The following is a 23,115-nucleotide window of genomic DNA, read 5'->3' as shown; positions in this document are numbered from 1 at the left end:
AGCACGATTCAAACTAAAAAGCTTATAACATTTTGTATTCATTTATGAGAATCTTGCGAGATATTCTTACTTATCTTGAATAAATATTAACACTATCAACAAGATCTTGGCCTCTTATATTTACCATTACCGATATACTGCATTGAAAAAAGATATAACGGTATTCAAGTAGAAGATAATTGAAAGTTGCTCTAATCGACCGAACCAAGTGAATCATTTATTTTTTGTAAGATTAAATTTCTACCTCATAAAACATTAAACGCGGAATATTTTAATTATGGATAAAAATACGATCTAAAAAATACTGACAAACTTACGAATGAAAATTTTGTGGAGAATTTTATTATAAATATTGTTTGGTTGGAAGTAATATTTTATTGTAATATTAGTATGATACATTATTAATTTTTTAAATAAATCAATTATAGGTTAGTAAAGATTAATAATTGCATAATTCAATAATATATTACTCAGATAATATTCTTGGACGGTCTATTAATGTAGTAATCTTAAATGTTCAATGTTTAACACGAAGAATATCGAAACATGTTTAATTCCCGCCACCGTAAATGCTAACGTAATTGCATGTAACTTATTAATGTAGCAACTCAACCTTAACAATAATTGCTTCTATAAATGACATTAACTAGAGATATTCGTTATCTCATTAATAGTAAAAAAAAAAAGTCTTGATTGTCTATAAAAAGTAGTCTTACTAATATTTATAAAAAAAGTTTTATTAATATTTATAAATGCATAGAAATAAAAACGAACATATACATTTTTAATAATGTGATATCTATAACTGATATTTTTTTTTTTTTTTAGAAATTTTAGAAAATCTAATATTCAATATATTGAAAATTAATTTCATGTTATTTAATGTTTCAATATTCTTAATAGGAACAAATTATAAGTACAATATTAAGGTTGCTACCTTAATTGATGAAAATTATTAATAACGCATTAGTAATGTTTAAACCTTCGTATTATACTAGCATATTTCATCACGTTAGCTAAATCAACATATGATATGAGTACTAAACTAATGGGATACAATAAGTGTATACGTACATATAATAAACTAATTATATAAATATATATATAATAGTCTCTACACACATACATAGATATATATATATATATATATATATATATATATATATATATATATATATATAAAAATGTCCTAAAACAGCAAGCATTATTTTCAAATTAGATTATAATTAATAATTATACTAATTCTAAATATGAATAATTTCAGCATGAATAAGTAATTATATATTAACTCTTAACTAGTTTATTTGTCAAAAGCAGCACCTTTTATATCAATAAAGATAAAAGGAGAAACTTTAGTGCCAAAATAAGTACATAGAGTTAATAATATACAATACAATGGTAACTAATGTTAATTATATATTTTCATTATGATTAGTTTGACATTAATATCGTTAATAGTTATGTTTTTTGCATAAATGCTAAATAGCACTAACTTTTTATTAATCTAAGGACTAATATAAAAATATAAATAGTATTTGCAACATGACTGTATACTTGATTGCATATCCTTTTTTCAAGAGTTACTATTTTTTACACTAATAACAATTGACTTAAAATAATCTTTTCTCTTTCAAATGGTATTTGAACACAGTTGATATTCCTTATAAGCATTCTTGCTTAAACTCTGTCTATACTGTAAACAATTTGAGAAAATTTTACTGTTTTTTCAAATTGTTGAATTTTATTGAACCATCCCTGAGCATATAATCGCTGCTCTCCTTTAGATTTTTATTATCAATATTTTTTCTGTATATCTAACTTTACCTTAATTATTTGAAATGATCAATTATGTCCCAAATGTATCATCTTGGGATTCACTTTCAGTTTCATCATTACATATATGAACCGAATCTGAAATAGTTCCACCTAAAACATATGATATAATCCATCGATAAGAATCAATAATTTTAATTTTAATCAACCTAGAAAGAGTAAATGCATAATATTATAATTTCACAGATTGTTAAACAATAATACCATCTTAAAAATACATGTTATATTTTTCCAAATGAATTTGGAAATTAAGAAATTAATGTTAGATATACTGCTTTAAATAATTTAATAATTTCATCAAGAACTACAAGCTGTTTACCTATATATTTGCTTTCTTTTTATTTGCTCTTTAATTTTACTACTTCTAAATACTAATTGCATGCATAAACATAATGCAACGTAATTAAAGCATTACTTGTTAAACTATACACATATGTACATTTCTTGAAAGTAATGTTTGTGAAATAAAAAATAATACATTTAAATAAACCACCTAAATGCACACAATCAAACTTATTCAATGTTCTATATAACAGAATAATGCGCGCGCGCACGCGCGCACACACACACACACACATACAGATGCAAGATTATAATTTCATACAGTGTATATATCTCTAAAATAGAATAAATGGAACAAAATTTTATACGGCATGATCTCCAATATGTTAGTAACAAATTATTTATCACTTTGACCATAATTTACATGACATAAGTAATATATCCAAAGTCGTGTTGTTTAAATGTAACTTTTCTTATAATAAATGAAAAGCACCATAGTTTTATGAAATGTTAGTTCCCACCAAAGCTTCCCATGCTGTATCATTCCAAACAGAGTATTAAAGTAATATACAAAAAACAAAATTTAAATGAAATTAATGCATAATATTCAAAACAAAATATAAATAAAAAGTTAATTATATAATTATGATTAATAAATAAAATAACAATAAAAAATAAAAAATAAACAAACTGAACTGATAATCAATTTAATCGGATAAATAGTGTAACATTCAAACAATTTTCTTATTTAAAGTTTTTCTTTACTTCTATGTTAATCAACATCAAAGCTGCATTTTTTGTATTAGCATTGCAAATTTTAAACAATCTCAGACTTTTTTTCTCATGCAAAAAAAAAATTGTATAAGTAATATCTTTATGGTACTAGATAATTATTTATTTGTTATTTCTTAATGGAAGCATTGAAAAAGATGTATTAATAAGTGGAATTTCTTTTTGTATAAGGAAATTGGCAGGTTTTAATCGTACTTATCGCTTTATAGTATGATGATTTCATATGGAGAATGCACTGCACAAGTGTTTATAGATAATTATTATCTACCCATGTAAATTCTTTCTAAAAAAAAAGTATTTCATACTTATCTACTGTTAATACGTAAATATTAAGAAATATCTTTAATTATTTTTCACAACAAAAGTGTAAAAAACGTTGTATATCCATGGCATATAAAATCTTAGCAAGTAGTTATAATATCATAAAAATGATATAAAAAGTTTCTTCTTCATAAGTTATTACTAAATTAGTTTTATTTATGAAAGACAGTATGCACGAAAATTAAATTGATTATCATGTTCAATAAAATAAAGAAAAAGTTGTGAAAATAAATTATGTACCAGATATATAGCCATTATCAGATGTGGCCCATTATCAGATGATGATCTATAAACGTGTTGATGCAGCTTGCCCATTATTCTTAGTATCTAGATATTTGTCTGCAAGAAAGATGTTTGCATGTTACACAACATAATTTCATGCACATTCCACACTTTAACTGTGCAGGATAAATGTAATGTATCCGCTAAAAACTGTAAGCACCATCATCTGTTGTATCCATAATTTGTTACATATATTATTAGATTACCATATATGTAATAGTTTGTACACTTAAGTTAATATAAATTCGTGTTATGATTCTAATAAATAATTAAATAATGATTTAAATATATGTTTAACTCATACAATTATAAAGGCATTTGTTATTATGAAAAAAATATTGTAATAAGAATTAAAACAAAATGTGTTGTTTTATATAAAAGTAAATGATGATGATTGCTTCTTCAAATATTAATAATATTAGTAATATTGAAAAGCTACAAATAACAAACCAATATTAGCATAAAGCATAATATGATATTGCCATCATTCCCATTTATAATATTACAATATATAAACTGCTACTTGTCTAATACATTGATAGGTGCGATCATGCCTGTAGTACTGGTAGCTAAAAAGAATAAATTGATCTAAATCATGCATATACATTAATTCAAATTATTTTGACTTATTTAAAATAAAACAATATGAACACTATAATTTGCATGCGACATGCAATAATGCTTATTAGAAAATTATAATTAATCATATATATAGATTAAATAACTATAATACAAGATTATAAATATATAAAGAACATACATTCTTAAGAAAATATTTTGTTCATTCTGTTATTATAATTCGAGTTCTCTAATAATAAAGTTAAATTGAATATGCAATAAACTTTATACCAAAGATAATAGAAAAAAATAAAAGTATAATATGATACAAAATTTAAAAAATATTTCTACTTACCTGTGATAGCAAGTTCAACTAATGCTTTGTCTTTTTCTATGTATAATGCTGAGAAAAAGAAGAACAAAGCTCCAAGGATTTCCACAAAAATAGTTATGAACAGTGCATATTGTAAACTACGAAATTCTACAATATCACTGTTAAGATTAACGATAGTACCACTTAAATTCAAACTTGGTAGAACTACAAATTTGAGAGCTTCCGATAACTAAAAACAAAGATTTATAAAGATTTTTAGATTAATAAATTTGTAATAAATAAATAAAATAACAGAAAAACATAACTTTACTTACTAGACCTACTAGATACGGACTTCCAGCATCTCCAAATGCATGAGCAAATGTTATCTGGAAAGCTTCTGCTGAAGATCTTCTAGTTGGTATTACTACATACTGACAAATTTTATTACATAATCGTTTTAATAAACTGCGATATATGTTAAATAATATAAAGAATAAATATAATTTGCAACGTAACACTCACAAGTAATATGTCTGCTACAATAGCCCAATTTAAATTTAATGCTACTTGTCCAATAAATATTAATATAAAACAAACAGTAGCACTTGAATCAGCGGTGATTGTTGCAAAAAATGTTAAAGGAGCACTTATTAATAGACCTGCACCACATATCAATGGATCGGTAGATGACCAATATACTCTAAATTTCTGTGCTAAGAAAGACCCTAAAGGTACTCCTATCAAGCCAGATATCATTGTTATTAACCCAAATTTATAATCCACGCTGAAAAGATATAAATGTAATACATTAATGAATCAAAAAATGTATCAATAATTTAAAGATACACCTTTTTTATCTTACTTAAGTGTATTCACATCATTTCCAATTAATTTAAATCCTAATTGCAAATATGTTGGGGCCCACCAAGATAATGCACCAGCAACAAATGATACACATGTAAACCCAGCTGTAGAAAGGATAAAACTTCGACTAAAAAAGGCAATATAGGTAAACAATCACATTACTTAATTAATTTGATAAAGGATAAAAATGATTTGAATTTCCATCATTAACTTACTTTTTTATTAAAGCTTTTATATCCTGTAACCATCCGGTATTAGTAATATGTATACCGCCTTCTCTTTCACCTCTCATAGGTTCTCTTACTCCACACAATAATAGTATAATTGTTATTATACCTAGTATAGGTGTGATACGCAAACCCCACCGCCATGAACCTGTTGCTCTTGACATTTCTCCTCCAAGTATATAACCCATACCGCTAAAAAGGAAGACAACGATTTAATAGTTTTATTTTGTCTTGATATGTAAAAGAGATTTAAGAAATGCCAATAAATACCTTCCAACTGGTATTGCGAAGTAGAACAATGCTAGCATTTTAGAACGAACGTTTTTAATAAATAAATCACTAATTAATGTTGGTGCAATTGTTGAATAACTAGCTTCTCCTATACCAACCATTGCTCTGAATATTAAAAACCATTCGAACGTCTAAAAAAATTTCATATATAATTCTTAAAATTATTATATTAAATCGATTTAACAAGAAATAGTATTAGATTTTTTATATAGATATGAAAAGATCTTTATCTTTTTATACTAGCATATCATAGTTTAAAATTATTAAATATGTCTATATATTTTACCTTCATATAAGATCCAATAAATGTTGTTATACTCCATAGAAAGATACCTATACTCATAAGGATTTTACGATTATGCCGATCACCAAGGTATCCAAACAAAGGTGCAAATGACATATAACTTACAATAAATGCTGTCTGTAATAAACCAGACTTATCGTAACCAATTTTAAAATCATCTTTGATTTCTGGTAACATACCTATTAATATACAAATGTTTATATATTTATAAGAGTTAATAATATAAAAACATATTATAAATCATAAATATATATAAATATGATAAGATGATATATAAACATAAAAATATACATATAGAATGTTTATAATTACCAGCAACAGTAAAACGATCCATATAATTTATTAAATTAATAAAGAACAATATTATTATGGTGACCCATTCGTTCCGTCTAATTTGTCTAAAATCTGATGGCATTTTTAATTTTGTTTTCGTACGATTTTGATTTTTTATTATTATCAAATTTTATTATGATGCATTTGGTATATCTCTACTTCAATGGTGATTTGCTGCATTCACAGTTAACATCCAATTTTCATGTACAATTTTCCACAAATTAATATATTCGAATCAGCTTTTATAATCGTATTTTAACCAATAATATAACCTTTTATTAGTCTTTTAAATAATCTCAATTTTTAAGTTTAAGAAATCATAACATAAAGTTACTATCGCATTTGTCCAATAATGTCAATATTCTTATAATAAATTTCAAAATAAACATTTCGTCACTTATTAAATTGTATTTCACTGTTATATGTATATATACGAGTATGCATACACTACTACCAATACATATTAAAACGTCACGCTGCGTGTAGTCAAAGTACAATTATATAACTACCATTTTGTTGCAACGAAATATCTCTAAAGAAATATATATGTGTGTTTGTGTGTGTGTGTGCATATATACATAGATATATATATATTTATTATATATTTGTAAAATATGTTAATATACTAAATTAATAATTATTAAAAACCTCATAAAATTTTATATTTTAATGTTTTATTTTTTTTTTTTTTTTTTAAAGAATTAAAGCTGTTCATCATCCATGGATTTACAATGGTTTACGCTATCAATGAGAACAGACGTAATTTTTTATCGATTTTGATGAACAAAATCTCATTTTAAAGACGAAGGTTTGATCTAGGATCCTACTTTTTCGAATTTTTAAAAAAGCTTCATCCTCTTCCAAAAAAATCGTGTTAAAAAATAGTATTTTTTTTTTTCAATATTTAATTCATAAACAAACAACTTTTTTAAAGATTGGAAAAAGTAGGATCCTAGATTAAATCTTTGTCTTTAAAATGAGATCTTATTCGTCAAAATTGGTCAAGAATTAATTCTATTCTCATTGGTGGCGTAAATGATGTTTTCGATTTTTTCGAGAAGAAAAAATGTGGTACAGTGGCGCCCCTCGAAATTTTCGGCGAAAGAGAAGAAGCTCGTACTCTCATTACCGATTTTTATATCACGTTTGAATAGTGTTTTTTTCGTTTAATATCGGTTGTTCGTTTATTTGTACGCGTGAATAACTGATGCTCAGATTTTCTGACTATTTCTAAACGCAAAATAATACGTTTTACGATGCTCGTACGGAAAAATTACGATAATTCATTCGGTCATTTTTGAACGGACGATTCTACAGCAAAAATAAGAAAATACGTATTTAATCGTTCGTGTCAATGAATCTGAATTTCTAAAGTATTGTTAAATTTTGAAAAGATGTATAATTTCTTCTAGATTTTAAAAATTAAAATTTTAATAGCGGTGATAAAAATTTTATAAGCGGTGTTGCACATTGGCAAAAATCTAAATTCGCAATTCAGAGATCGAGATACAGTTTCGAGGTTAAATAAAATGATTTTGATGTTTGTCTTTTTGTATTATATCGATATACACGAAATTAATGAACTAATTTATTCTTTTTTTTATATATGATAATTTAATAAATTGTCATTATTCAATCTATTTATTTGTCTACCGATGGCTAACGTGAATTTCGTGGTAGATAATACACAATAATAGTATAATTTTGTTTGAAGACAAATACATATAAAGTACATGCACTTATTGATTATTCAAAATTAATAATAAACGAATATATATATCAAATGTTATTTTGAAAAAAAAAAAAAAAAGAAAATTAAACTACGAGTTCGTTTTTATATTATCTACGATACTTTTCTTTTAACGTTATTTGGTTATGTCTTCCTTTGTAGAAGTTCATTTCATATTATTATTACTACTACAATTACTACAATAATAATATGTAATATAATAATATTAAAAAGAACTGTAATAAGAATAGAAAAATATATTTATATTACGATTTATACATGACGTATGATGATAGTAATTTATGATAACAAAATGAAGAAAAACTTTATCATTTTACGTCATGGTTATCGCACGAATTCTTAACAAATAATATCTTAGATAATTTCGACAAAATCGTCTTATCGATAGATACGTCCTATCTAAACAAGATACGATTGGTAAATACGAAACGTTTCTTTTGTTTTCGTTTGTTTTCATATCGTTTCTCATTGCTTATTACTTTATGATCGTACGTATTTGTTTTCATACTGTTTCTTACTTACGATCAGTCGAAGTATTACTGTCGTGGTAGTAACATCGGTAATTTTGTGTCGTGAGTGATTTTTAAAAGTGTTAGACAAGAGTCATTTTCAAGAGGAAGAAAAACGAACAGTAATTTATTAGCTGTAAAGAATTATTAAAAGGAAGAAGGGAGAAGAAAATTTTGGAAATGCATCCAACCTACAAATCGAAAATTTCAAGAATTCATATTTGGAATCTGTACAAGTAAGTGCAAATATTTTTCATTCTTCTTCACCTCGTCTGCAAATAAAATGCGTATTAATTATTAGAACGTCGACAGAATATAAATATTTCATAATTTTGTTAATAGTACATGCTCCTTTTTTTCTTTTTTTTTTTAATCGTACAATCGTTAACGTGTATCCAGTTTTAGAATATCGCAATGATTTTATTAGTATAATAAAATTAAGACGTAATATGTGTGGTTAGATCAATCAAATTTAAATAGAGTTCGTTTCTACATTATTTACGAAAATGTTCTCCCAGCGCTATTTTATCATTGTTTTTTCTATAGGAGTTTGTTTCGTATTATTTGTATTAAAATAATATGATATATAAGTATTTATTAATTATTTTTAAGAAAACATTCGACGAAATTTTCTTTTTTATTGCGAATTTACGTACTAGTTCTTATATGTGTTAATTATATTTCATATTTTCTATTTATATCAAACAAATGCGTAGTGAATTCGTATTTAGTACGAATTACTGCACGCTATCGAAACGATGTATGGTGGGGATAGCGTTACTCGTTTGTTTTGTAGTTCATATTTTATCCGTACTTGTCGCTGAAGTCGCACACGTTACGATTGAAAGGTGATAAACAACGCACATGAAGATGGCCCTTTACGATCTGGTGTATTACAGAGAATACAGTGTAGTGTAATACTTCGATCTAGACAAATTGGACAAGAGTGGAGATAATAGAGATTTAATATATAATAGATATAATATGTAATAGAATATATTATATATAATAGAATAATATATAATGATTTATATATAATAGATTTATTGATAGTTGGCAAGAATGATAGGTTGCCTAACCTGCGTCATCTTTTCGAACGCGCCTCAATATAGAGCTGTTCGATTTACTTGAAAAAATCGATTCTAAATCGAATCTTGAGAACAAGCAGATAATCGATTGAAAAGATCGATCTTTTAACTTAAAAAATCGGTCTTCCGAAGAATCGAATCGGACTCGAACATCTTTAATTCCAATAGGCGTCAATGGGCGTTGTCTATTAAAATTTGTGTGTATAGCGTTTGTTAGACATCGTTCGTTCAAAATGCGGATAGACTACGTGTTTTCAATATTCCTGATATTTATCTGCACTCGTATCAATGGTATTAATGAAATATTCATCTTTATAAAGAAGTCTAGATATTAACCTAAATTTAAGTTGTTTAACTTTTGTAGTTTATATTAGTCATTTATATTATTTATATAGTAATTTATGAATATAATATTCTTATTCTTAGTGATAGAAATAAACAAATAGGGAAATGTATTATAAACGCACTAACACATTTTGTATTCATTTATTTTATAACTTGTAAAATGAGAATATTTCGTTTATAGGGTTGAATACGAATAATACAGTGACATGGTGTACCGTTTCTGATGACGAACAAAACAAATGCGCAGCTTTCTCGAATGCAGTTGCTCGTGATGTTACTTTCTTTGGAAAAAGCTATTTTACAGTAAAATGTAAACAAGCTTTTAACAAAGAAGAATGTATGTCGATGCTGGATCAAGAAAAAGCTGAAATGACGACATTAGATGCCGGAGAAGTATTTATAGCAGGTCGTTATCATAGTTTGGTACCGATCATGCAAGAAATATATGAAAGTGGCGTTAATTATCAATATACCGTCGCTGTTGTTAAGAAAGGATCTTTACCAGATGTACAGGCGTTAGAAAATCTTAGAGGAAAAAAAGCATGTTTTGCAGGAGTTGGTACTTTAGCTAGTTGGATTATTCCTATTCATACGGTAAAGAAAATTTTATAAAAATGTTACGCTATATATATTTAAAATAGATTAAATTAATTTTATCTATTTAATTATGCAATTGATTATGAAAACAAGATTAACATATTTGTTATAGTTAATGAAGCAAGGTGGAATGGAAATCATTGATTGTAATAATCACGTAAAATCTACAATTAAATACTTTGGCCCAAGTTGTGCGGTAAATTCGTTGATAGATAAATATAATCCCTTAGGTATGCTATTAAAGTATAAATAATATTTATAAGTAAAAGGCTTAAATAATGATCTATATATTTTAGGCGATAACTCTGATCAGTTATGCAAACTTTGTATCGGAAAACCACCAACTGGTAAATGTACAAATGCGGATCCTTACGCAGGATATGAGGGTGCTTTTCGTTGCTTAGTAAATGCCGGAGAAATTGCATTTTTAGTGCATACTACCGTACAAGAAATGACATCATCTACGTTTGAATTCAGTGAGTATTCATATAAATTTGCATCGTCGACAAATAAAAACTTATTAATGCTACATTTGATTTTTTTTTTTTTTGTAGATAATATTACAAAAGATCAATTCGAATTATTATGTAAGGATGGAACTCGAAAATCAGTAAATGAATATAAGACTTGTAATTGGGGTACTGTTCCTTCTCGTGCAATAGTAACGTCTTCGGCAACGAAAATTGAAATTCGCAGATTATATCAAAAATTTCTTGAAAGAGCGGTTAAAGTATTAAATAGAAAAAATAATTTTACCGATATTTATAATAATCGTTTTGATAATCGACAAGGTAATTTTGAAAACAGACCAGGATATGAAGATAGATACAGAGAAAAAGATTTTAGATATAACAATCGAAATGAATATAATACGGATAATCGTAATGAATATGATAGAGGTTTCGATGACGGCTATGCAAAGTCGAATTCTTGGGACAGAGAATACAATGATACGTATAACAATTATTCACCTAACGATTATTCTGAAACTACAAATATTCAACCAATCGAAACATTTGATTTATTCGAATCGGCTCCAAAATATGGCCTTCATCATAATTTAATGTTTTCGGTAATAATTATTTAAGAAAAATAATTTTCACACATTTTTCATTATCTTACATGCTTATCGTTGTGTCTTCTGCGGTTATAGGATTCTGCTCAAGATTTTGTATCATTGCTTGAAAAAGATCAAACGTATACGGGATATTTAGGTAGATCGTTAGATTCTATTCTAGGAGTACGTCAATGTCCTGTGAATAGAATGACGATGTGCGTTACATCCGATCCTGAAATGGAAAAATGTATAAAGATGAAGGTAATTTTAACTACCTTTAGATTGCTATTATAAGTACTTATAAATTGAATAGTAAAAGAATCTAAAGAAGAATATACAATTAGAATATTGCTGATTATTTTATAGATAGCTTTGAAAGCCCAACTTTTGAAACCAGAATTATTGTGTCATAAGGGACACAGTCAAATAAATTGTATGCAAGCGGTACAGAATGGGTATGTACGAGAAATTAAACAAAATTATTGATATAAAAAATAAAGTAACAAAGGACATACATATATATATATATATAATGTATAATATATATATGTATGTATGTATGTATATAATGTTAAATTGTATAATCATTTTAGAATCGCCGATGTGACAGTTTTAGATGCTAGCGATGTATACACCGCTGGCTTGCGTTTCGAATTGATTCCTTTCATATCCGAAGTATATAATCTTGGTACACCAGATTATTACGTTGTTGCTGTTGCGAAGGAGGAAGACGACAATACAGATTTAACGTATCTTAAAAACAAATATACGTGTCATACTGGAATTAATACTGCAGCAGGATGGGTCTATCCATTGGCGTACCTTCTTTCAAATCAATGGATTCGAGGTTACGGTTGCAATTCCGTACGCGCAGCTGCCGAATATTTTACGAAATCGTGCGTTCCAGGTGCATTAAGTTCCGAATATAATACAGGTGAATTTTCAAATTTATTCGTATACGACGATCATTTTGATCCGACACTTCGATTAATTTTTTAATTCGTTCGCTTGGTCTGTCTCGTAATTTCAGGCGTACCGTACGATAATATGTGCGACTTGTGTCACGGACCTAGTTACAGATACTGTCGGAGAGATGCTTCCGAAGATTATTTTGGACATACCGGTGCTTTTAGATGTTTGGTTGAAGGAGGTGGTGACGTAGCATTCGTTAAGCATACAACAGTTGCCGAAAACACCGATGGTAAAAGAAGAGAATTTTGGGCACGTAATACATTCACTAAAGATTTTGAATTACTATGTCCCGATGGTACTCGTCGGCCAAGTACTGATTACGAACATTGTAACTTAGGAAAAGTTGCAGCTAATGCGATAGTCACTCGTGGTGGTTATTACGGTTACAACGAGACGCAAATTAATGCATATATAAATCTCTTTATTTATGCACAACAATTGTATGGTAGAAAGGATCCAGATGAGTTTAGTTTTAGTATGTTTTACAGCGTTCCACCTTATAGCGATCTTATTTTCCAAGACGCAACGCAACAATTGATAGTCATTCCACCAGAGAAAAGACAATTTAGCGCATATCTTGGTCCAGATTTTATGAGAGCTCGAAGAATCGTAGATTGCAATGCTGGAGCGGCTGCTTTAGAGCATTCTATAATAGCTGCTTTAATCATGCTTGCTTTAACTTACGTACTTGCTAGATAAAAGATCTGAATTTGTAATATAATTTTTATTTACGATTACGGTATTCAATCTCGTATCTTCCGGAAGTATATTTAAATATTACGTGTTCACCGCTCACAATCTCTCGTGTGTATTATTTTACATACGCGTGAAAAGTACAAGTGACTGTTAGTCATCGCGTAGGATGTCTATTTTTAGATTTTATAATTCTTTTCTACCATAGGTTATATAATTAATAATTATAAAATAGTCGATATCGATTATTATACGAAGCAAATACGATCCGTCCATTTTCAAAAAAAAGTTATATATATATATATATATATATAGATATAAATATAGGTATTATATATATTATAGTATACATATGTATATATATTTTCTAAGATCACATGCTTACGAAAATCGTCCGTTTACGACACATCGACATTTTTTATAACATTATCTTTTAATACATTACCTATCAATATAAATAGGTATTAATATTTAAAATGAACACGAAACGAAGAGAAACTATTTCGATTGTCGAAAGAAACGAAGCCGTCCATTTCGATTCTCAAACGATTTTTATTTATTTTATTTTTAGATAAGTATAATATATTTTCATAAAAAGTGTCATTCTTAAAAAGAACGATACGATATATTTTTTAAATGAAAAAGCAAAGAAAAAATAAAGGAAAAATATTCCAACCCCCTTTAGAACAGGTTTGATCGAAATAAATTAAGATTGCTATGGTAAAGGGATTAATTGGTTTTAACGAAGCCGATATTGTTGAGTAATAGGAAACAGCGACTGTGTTCTTCGTGATCGAAGCAATTATCGTCGAGGATATTATTCAAATTGCATTTCTCAACGATCACTGCCCATCGGTGAAGCTTCGGGATCGCTGGGTAATATCCGCTGCCCGTCTTGTTCAGGATATTACTTAAGACTCGTGATAGATACTAACTGTGCCGTGCGAAAATACAAATCGGCAATAATCAATCAACGAGTCTATTTAACTTCATTTTTTTGTAAACTAACGTTAAACAACGTAAAATTATCACGATTTAAATAAAAGTTCTATGAAAATACGACGCCTATGTTTCATAATAAACGACGATCGTGCTATGGACGAAAATATATAAATAATGCATCATATTGTCGTTTCGTTTTTACTTGATTACAAGATATATGATGTAGTAAGAAATAATAAAGAAATTTTATAGGGAATATACGATTTCACGTTAAGTCCGAAATCTTTAATGATTAGGTAGAAGAGTACGAGTAATGTAACTTTTAACTATTTACGACACATCTCGTACTACTTTCGAAAGACAAAAACGTACGTCGTATCGATCTCTCTTTCTCTCTTTGTTTTCTTGTAATTTTACGGTCTTCGATCATCGGTCGTGATCGTTGTCGTTACAGCATGAAAGCTCGTACGCGACGATCCTACTAATTTAAACGTAATTTTGAAAGAGCTCTCTTGAACGCACATGTGGGACATAGAAATTACATAGTTTCATGATCATTTTTTACAAATCATAAGACAGTAGATAGGAGACATTTGTAAAATATTATTAAAGTATAGCGATTACCATTTCGTTAAGTTTCATAATTAAGAAACTTAATCGAGATATCGACATTATTTTACTTTCGCTCGCTAAATGTACGTCATACTTTGTTCACGAATTATAATTTATTATTGCAGATATCGAATTACGATAAACGTTTATCGGAGAACGATGCGCCTGTGGAATGACAACCGCGTGTTTTTACTTTGGAAAAGATGGTTGGTTTTGGTTGAGAAGAGGTCATTTTGTCGCGCAAGAACGCGGGAAAAACAATTAAGTTTATGCTTAGATGAACGTTGTTCATTGCATACACACACACACGCATATATATATCTATGGGAAACACCATAGTCACGATCTTTATTATTATTATCGTTCTTTTATCTATCTTTTACTATATTTCCTAGAGAAATTTGTTCCAAGTTTTTATTTTTGTTCGTTCTCTTCTCTTCTTTTTATGCTTTTTTTTTTCTTTTTTTTTTCCTTTTCCTTTCTTTTTTTTTTTGTAAGAGAACAGAGATATCCATCTGCTTTATTCTACAAACTTTTTCAAGAAAAACCGATGACTATTAAAATACACTTGACACATTTTACGCTTAAAGAATCCATTTGATATAAAAGGAAATCTTTTCCATCTCGTTCTCGAGTTAAGAAATTATGAGGAGAATAATAAAGCGATTCACGCGGTAGGGGAAAGTCATGTTAGTCTTTCTCGCTCGAAATTTTTCTACGCACGCACAATGTGACTGCAGATCGTGAGTCTGAGATAGTAAAAGCGAATGTAGGAGAACGTTGGACCGCGAAGGAGCGTTCCCTAGAAAATACGAATGAAAAGAGCTCTGGGGATATTCGAGATCGAATCGAGAACAAAGTACAAGAATATGCGTCGTTGAACGTGTGTGTATGCAAGTGTATTTACGTGTATCGAGAGTGGACGTGTACTTTTAGCGCTTCTATCGAAATTATTATTCCGTACTGCGTTCTGCACGCACTTCTTATTTACATAATCTTCCGATCGTTCGTAGAAATTAGATGCAAGCCTACTATGTTGAACGCTATCCCGCTGTGGTATCGTTCGAGGGGTAGATCCATACATGCGAGTTTTACATGGTAAAAGAGGAAAAGAAAGAAGGAGAGAAAGAGAAAGAGATAAATAAATAGATAGAGAGACAGAGAGAGAGAGAGAGAGAGAGAGAGAGAGAGAGAGAGAGAGAGAGAGAGAGAGAGAGAGAGAGTGTACGAGAAAAAAAAAAGGATTTAGTATTCCAATTATTTGAATTAATTCATGACAAGAATGACTCGGTTAATTAGAATAAGAAAGAGTTTTATGTAATAGAGAAATAGCTTAATTTATAACATCACTATGATATACTAATTTTTTACATTCTCTTTGTACTTTCTTTTCAATACGCTTCAAAGAGAGTGAGTGGGAGAGAAAGATAGAGAAAGAACGACAAGTGTCGTGGGTTGTTATGGTATAACGAACGAAGAGACTCGTACTTGTACTCACATACGTACATACGTATATATACTTACAATAGAGAATGCTAATTAATGGCGCGTGTACAGGAAATGTATCTCGCTTCACCTCCCTTACTCCTTTCGCCTTTTCTCTCTTCTTATATTTCTTTTTTTTTTTCTTTTCTAACGCGGATATATTCCGATGTCTATGCGCATTAGCAGCTATTCTAATTAATCGGAAACAAAGAGGATCTAAGCTGAGAGACATAACTGGTCTTACGTGTAAAAGTTAAGATCGTTACGGAAGAGGTCCGTTTGCCTTAGAGAGTCTTAGTGCCATTCTACTCTGAATCGAAAACACGAAGGATGCTAATTAACGAGGAGCCTAAAGAAAATTTATTCCACCTCTCTGTTCCTACGTCGAGCTCGATTTTTAATCGAACCCTCCGCACGTGAACGTCTTGTATCTTTCTTTATCGTGGTTGTCTCCTTTCTCTCTCTCTCTCTTTCTTTCTTTTTTTTTCTCTCTCTCTCTTTCTCTGACTCGTCCCGACTATCCTCAGACTTTCGATTCGGCGAGAACCCAAGAGAGAAGCGACGTGTACCTCGAACGAATCGATATATCGCGCATGATGCATCGCGTATGAATATTTAGGCACGTCCTGTCTCTTCATTTTTTTTTTTTTCTTTCTTTCTTTCGTAATACCAGCTACAGCGTTTCTCGAGACGAGCGTGTTAGTGTCAATAAAAATCATCCTAAGAAGCGAATCTTTGCATTTTCTTTTCTTTTCTTTTTTTTTCTTTTCCGATTTGACATCGAACTTGGTCTTTCGAACAACGAGCAATATACATCGGACATATACACCGGACATAGTAAAAGCTTTAGGGCAGTTACTCGTCGTTCGTATCGTCAACGTTCCGCCTGCCGGCACGGGCTCATAAATTTGAAAAGAGTTATGGCGTATTTTGCAACCAATTTGAAGTAATAAATTTGGTCCTCTCGAGGATACCCAGCACCCTGTAATATAAGAGCCGCTAATGTCCCTTCATTTATTCGCGAATATTTGCGGTGCGAGGGAGAGAGAAAAGAGAACGATAAAAAAGACGCAAATTTCTTTTCTCAAATAAATTTTTGCCTTCCGAAGGTTCGATGATCCTCTTGCAAATATTTTTCATTTTTAAATATAAATTGTATGCGTGTTATTCGAGTATTATGTTAATGATATTCTTTATAAAACACGAAGTTTCTTAATTAAAGAACTCAGATCTTGTTTTAGTTTCATGAACCAATCGTACGTTGATATTATCAGGTCGTTGATCTTTTTTTTCTTACATATAATAAGCTTGCTCATCGTTGGAGAGCGATGTAACGCGATGGAGTAATCGGTAAAAGTGTCGATTTCTCGCTCGACCACGACTAAGCTTTGCCTTCGAAACTAACTTCGAACCAGTAGAACCGGATTTCGTGTGAATATGTCTCTCTCTCGGTGGGCTTGAAAAGAAAAGAAAAAAAAAAGAAAGGAAAATGAAAAAAAGATGCTTGTAAAGAAGCATAGAATCCCCTAAGAGAATTTTTACGTTAGCGAGCGTTAAGTTTCGTTTATTTTTCTGTTATCGTCGATTTACCAGAAATACATATATTAGATACTTACCATACACACACACACACACACGTACGCACATATATATATATATACTTTCATTTCACCAAGGTACTAGTCATTTTTGAACAAATCGTATTTACGACCTAGTTTAACCCAATGAGCGAAAGGATGATCGCAGGTCTTACGTTTGGCGTAGTTAAGAAGTATGCGATTTTTTTCTTTTTTTAATGTTAGGGATTGAAAGCAACAAAGGCTTCGAGATTACTGGTACGTGAGAAACATAAACAACGAGCCACCTTGTTTTCTCATTAGCGGCAGGATATTTCTTGGCAATCTCCAGGCGATCTTACCGTTTCTGTGAAAATCTTCAAGACAGAAGGCGCCTGACGACGAATGGGATAGCAGGTTTTAGAAAAAGCGAAAGTTCGACTTATTAAAGATACAATTTGTTTCAATGTTTTTCATCGATATTGATATCGTTATTCGTACATTTGTATAATTGATAAGTTATTCTCTACGTTTTGAAATTTGTCTTATATTTTGTTATCTTTCTCGATCATGTGCGATCACGATAGTCTTTGATAGGATCGCTGCGAATCGATCTGAGGTTTGTTAGAGACAAGTGCAGCGACCGTTCATTTCCTCGTTGGGGTGAAAAACCGCGAGATAATTTGCGGGATCCAAAGGGGTAGAGTTGAAGAAACAGAGACAGACAAAAAGACAGAAAAAAAGATAGAGAAAAAGAGACACAGAGAGGGGTAGAGAAGATAGTGGGCGTTATACCGGTCCCAGCCCATTATTCTCCGTCGGCGTGTCGATAATTTTTAAGGTCGGCATAGTTCGCAATCCCTTGGAATACCAACGAGAAGAAGTTGCACCGGCACCGAGCAGAGGCGTCAACGCGAAATCTCGTCCTTCGAAGATTCGATTCGTCAAGGAACTCTTATGTGACGACTACGCCAATGCTTTTGTGTCCCGTAACGGGCCTCTCGAAGCACGCTCCGTTGCTCGCGAAGTACTCGAAACTCATCGCTTCCTGTACCAACTGCTTTTTTCTATCTTTCCTTCTTTCCTTTTCTCTCTCTTTTTCTCTCTCTCTTTCTTCTCTCTCTCTTTCTTCTCTCTCTCTCTCTCTCTCTCTCTCTCTCTCTCTCTCTCTCTCTCTCTCTCTTTCTCTTCGTCGAACGGAGAGCAATCGGCCTTAATTAAATACCCAGCTGTGAAAGGTGCCATTAAAGTTTCGTCCTTTTTCAAACCTGCTTCTTCTTTTTCTTTAGAAAAACGTTTAAATTATTATTTATTTTCGATTAAAGACCTAAAGATATTACGATTAATGCAAAAATGCGATCGATGAGAACGTTTTATTCGACGACCTTGATATAATTTCAAACAAATAATTTTTTAATCATTCGTTCGAATAAAATGAAATTTTGTTATTATAGAAATAAAGATTGTTAGAAATTTAGATTAGCGTATAATCGCGCACGTGTTTCCGAGATAGTGTACAGGTGATGGTGGTGGTAGTGGGGGGTCGCGTGAATGAAAAGCTCGATCGGGAAGACGGGGAAAGAGAGAGGCCGATAATCGTACAGCGAGAGGTCGGCAGATGGCGGTGCGTTCGCTCGGCGCCAGCTTGAAACACCTGACGATCGACTTAGCAGTGCAGCATGGACTCGGCTGGCAGGCACACACTTCTTTCAAAGAAAACAGGTGCCAACGGCGAACGTGCTGTCGAGTACCGTTGTCGGATCGCACGCGAGTGAGAGAGAGAGAGAGAGAGAGAGAGAGAGAGAGAGAGAGAGAGAGAGAGAGAGAGAGAAAGAGAGAGAGAAAGAGAGATACACGCATAGAAACAGTCAGACATACATAGTGGGGTGACAATAAAAAAAAAAAAAAAGAAAAAGAAATAGAGAAAAACATCCAAAGAAACATCCTCATTCCCCAAAGTTTCATTTGAGACGCACATTTACGTGGATCCGGTTCACGATCGTTCATTTCGGGATACGATGAGAAGAAACGAAAAGTACGACGAGCAGGAAGCATTGCAAAAATATCGATTAGAAAACGTTTAGATATTCGTAACAGTAATCGAGATTCGAGTACGTAAATCCGTTCGTATTTCGTCGATGGGAAGAATCGAAGAGAAGACGGTCGCGAGTTTAAAATTCCCGCGCGCGCAACTCCCTTCTCGCCCTTCCATTGAGCGTACGCGTCGACGAGGTAGAACGTAAGGGTCCACGAGTAGCCGCACGCGATACGACAAAGATGTGACGCAATTCGGACGTTCCTTTTACCGGCCCTTTCGGAAGTGAGCGCGGAAAGAGGAAGAGAGATAGAGATAGATACGTAGATACATAGATAGATAGATAGATAAAAAGAGAAAGAGATAGAAAGAGAGGAAAGTTACGAAGCTTTTGTTTTTCAAGAAAACTAAATAAAAATGATGGCGACACGTTCATCGACAATGACGATACTACTTCTTTCGACGATCTTCATACTCGAATTGATCTACGCTAAGGATGATGGATCGACGTTGGAATATGAGGATTTTCTTACAACCACCGAGAACTACGTTCGTCTTCGCGTCGACAGAGGTTGGTTCATTTTTTTACTTTGTTTTTCTTTTTTTCTATCTTGTATTTTCTATTTTCCCCCTCGAAGATATTATTTATCGTATTTTCATAAGCAGTTTATACTAGTTGACAGTGTGTTTGAATGCGAACGCGTCGTTGAAAAGAAGAAAAAAAAATAAAAAGAAAAGAGAGATAGAGATAGAACTATCGCATCGCAACGATTATTTCTCGTCGTTAGAACGACGACCCTGTCGTTGCTTAACAAAACGTACAAATGCAATAACCTCTACACTACCCCCTCCTTACCTTCTTACATCCCCATCTAACGAAGTTAAAGTTTCCCTTTAAACGTGAGAAATGTTTATGCGAAAGTTAAAATCTATGTATTATAAACAGCATCGTTGGCTCGTAGGAGTTACGAGAAGAACGAGTAGACGCGTACCAAGGCAATTATGGAATATAATTACGCGATTAATTAGCACCAGGATCGACCGTAGTTTAGTAATCCGTACTGGTTTATGTACTCGAGAGAAGAACGACTGAATAATTCTTTCTCTCTTTCTCTCTCTTTTTCTCTCTTTATTTCGCGATAATCACACGACAATCGCAACGTCAGAATCGTTGGAACGATGCTAAATGCCGAGAACTTTGTTCTTCTCTCTCTCTCTTTCTCTCTGTCTATCTCTATCTCTATTTCTATCTGTATATACTATGCCTACGATGAACGACCTTTGCTCCAACGCCTTCGTGAAAGTGCGATCGCACGAAGAAGGCCTTGCGCCTTTCCGAAGCTACTTTACGGTCTTTGCTATTCTTACGTTCGCGATTTCGACGAATTTTAAAGAGAATTTCATGTCTGGTGTCAAAGTCGTATAATTGTTCGTAAAGGTGTTCTTTCACAAAAAGAAAAAAAAAAAAATTTGTCGTAACTATCGAGTTAGACTTTATCGTAATAACAAGGGTGAAATATCGTAGGAAAGAAAAAGTAAGAAAGAAGCGATAAGGATGACTCGACTGGTCTTATCCGATCGAGAGTTGAACGAACTCTTGTCGACTTTCATACTATATCCTTTAGTCCTCATAGAACTGGAAGATACTTTGGAAAGGATGCACCAATGTCGAGCGCGAGTTAAGCGGATGAGATTTTCTTCATACATTATTTATATTGTTAGTTGTGCGTTATTGTAAGAGGTAGGATTATTACTTGGACGATCTACTCGTTCCATCGGCTATCTCACATCTACTTTGTATTTTATCGGCTATACGTAAGGAAGGATTTAAATAATTGTTAGGTTATCCTTAAGGGAATAAAAAAGGAGAAGAAGAAGAAGAAGAAGAAGGAAAAATAGTAGAAAAAAAGAAAAGAAAAGGAAAGGCTTGGCCATTCCCAAGATAGAAAAAAATTCATTCGCGTTCTATTGCTCGTGATTAGATTATGCATCGATTGCCTTTAATAGAATCACTTAATTTACATGCACTTAGAAAGGCGGAAGCACGTTTCTTCGGCGTCGAAGAGGACGCGCGCCAACTCTATGCGATTCTGAAAGAGCCGTATTCTAACTGTTGTCGCAAATTGTTCGCGTGCTCGCACTTTCTATTGGCACTTGATCACGATAAAGCAAACACACAGGTGAGTTTTGTACTTGGCTGTTGTCGTCTTTGACCGTGTGCTGCTTGATAAAGTAGGTAAGATAGTACGTTCATATCTTATTACCTTATTTATTAAATTATGGAGAAGAAAAAGAAAATAAATGAAATAGAATAAAAGTAAAGAAAAGAAAAGAACAAGAAAAAGATAACATAATTTTCAACGTCTCTTTTTAATCGTACTCGATGATAAAAAAAAAAACAACTTTATCTTTATTTATACACATGTATATATATGTAACTATTCGTTATGTGTCTGAGTAAATTCACGATAGAAGAACCTTTCTCTCCGGTATTTTCATTATAACTCGTTCGTGTAACCGGATAAATCTGTCACGCAAAGAGGCTTTTCATTCCCTAGACACGACTTCTCGGACTAATGCCAGTTTCCACGCAGCTATGCCAGCTTAGTTTACGAGGTGCGAGAGAGTGCGACGTAGCTAATGCATATGCATGCAGAAAGGAGGAGCGCAATAGAATGTACTATGTATAAAACGTGAAATCTTTTTTCCAAGCTCGTCGTCCTGGTACGTGCTCGGACCAAGAAAGAGAAAGAAATGGGAGAAAAGAAAACCTATAGGTAAATAGTTACGTGCGTATGTATGTATATACATACATACATACATACATACATATATATATATGTGTACGTATATACGCTGCGTGTACATATGTATACATTCGTTTGTACGTTCCCTTCGTTCATAGGGACGTTATGACTTTTTGAAATTATTTTACGAGAACTATATCGCTTTGAGAGTTTATTTAACGATAAGATATTTATGATTACCCAAACGTTATTTACGACATGTAACATGACTTTTAATGAATCACGCGAGCCCAATTTGGTGCACTCGAACGAACTTTTAAGATC

The 23,115-nt window shown here is 31.4% G+C and overlaps 3 protein-coding genes across 8 annotated transcripts in view; 2 read left to right on the top strand and 1 right to left on the bottom strand.

The window, feature by feature from the left end:
* Positions 1-1,403: 1,403 nt before the first annotated feature.
* LOC122628259 (protein spinster) lies at positions 1,404-6,874 on the bottom strand. 4 transcript variants are annotated; one of them, XM_043810361.1, is made up of 10 exons: positions 6,383-6,873; positions 6,053-6,249; positions 5,746-5,897; positions 5,464-5,667; positions 5,247-5,375; positions 4,907-5,168; positions 4,717-4,815; positions 4,424-4,631; positions 3,469-3,567; positions 1,404-1,926 (listed from the first exon to the last, which is right to left on the bottom strand). In XM_043810361.1, exons 1-9 carry the CDS (start codon positions 6,483-6,485, stop codon positions 3,515-3,517), a joined length of 1,407 nt encoding a protein of 468 aa, XP_043666296.1. In that variant the 5' UTR covers positions 6,486-6,873; the 3' UTR covers positions 1,404-1,926; positions 3,469-3,514. The 4 variants fall into 4 exon arrangements, with proteins under 4 accessions (XP_043666296.1, XP_043666295.1, XP_043666294.1 ...); XM_043810360.1 differs by lacking the exon at positions 3,469-3,567 and having other exon boundaries at positions 1,404-1,693; positions 1,825-1,926; positions 6,383-6,872; XM_043810359.1 differs by lacking the exon at positions 3,469-3,567 and having other exon boundaries at positions 6,383-6,872.
* Positions 6,875-8,693: 1,819 nt separating this feature from the next.
* Positions 8,694-14,538, top strand: LOC122628257 (melanotransferrin). 2 transcript variants are annotated; one of them, XM_043810350.1, is made up of 9 exons: positions 8,694-8,898; positions 10,277-10,689; positions 10,805-10,922; positions 10,989-11,168; positions 11,247-11,764; positions 11,846-12,010; positions 12,116-12,204; positions 12,343-12,683; positions 12,780-14,538. In XM_043810350.1, exons 2-9 carry the CDS (start codon positions 10,435-10,437, stop codon positions 13,418-13,420), a joined length of 2,307 nt encoding a protein of 768 aa, XP_043666285.1. In that variant the 5' UTR covers positions 8,694-8,898; positions 10,277-10,434; the 3' UTR covers positions 13,421-14,538. The 2 variants fall into 2 exon arrangements, with proteins under 2 accessions (XP_043666285.1, XP_043666284.1); XM_043810349.1 differs by lacking the exon at positions 8,694-8,898 and adding an exon at positions 9,738-10,041.
* Positions 14,539-19,402: 4,864 nt separating this feature from the next.
* The window catches only part of LOC122628976 (serine-rich adhesin for platelets-like), a 131,964-nt gene continuing 128,251 nt past the window's right edge, over positions 19,403-23,115 (top strand). Inside the window, exon 1 of one of the 2 annotated variants that reach the window (XM_043811921.1) lies at positions 19,403-20,615. In XM_043811921.1, the coding sequence (XP_043667856.1) occupies positions 20,541-20,615 (75 nt within the window). In that variant the 5' untranslated portion in view covers positions 19,403-20,540. The remainder of the gene's footprint in view (positions 20,616-23,115) is intronic. The other variant, XM_043811920.1, reaches the window with a different exon arrangement.

The sequence above is a fragment of the Vespula pensylvanica genome, chromosome 4 (genome assembly GCF_014466175.1).
Source record: "Vespula pensylvanica isolate Volc-1 chromosome 4, ASM1446617v1, whole genome shotgun sequence".
Classification (NCBI taxonomy): domain Eukaryota; kingdom Metazoa; phylum Arthropoda; class Insecta; order Hymenoptera; family Vespidae; genus Vespula; species Vespula pensylvanica.
This window is presented reverse-complemented; position numbering and strand designations above follow the sequence as displayed.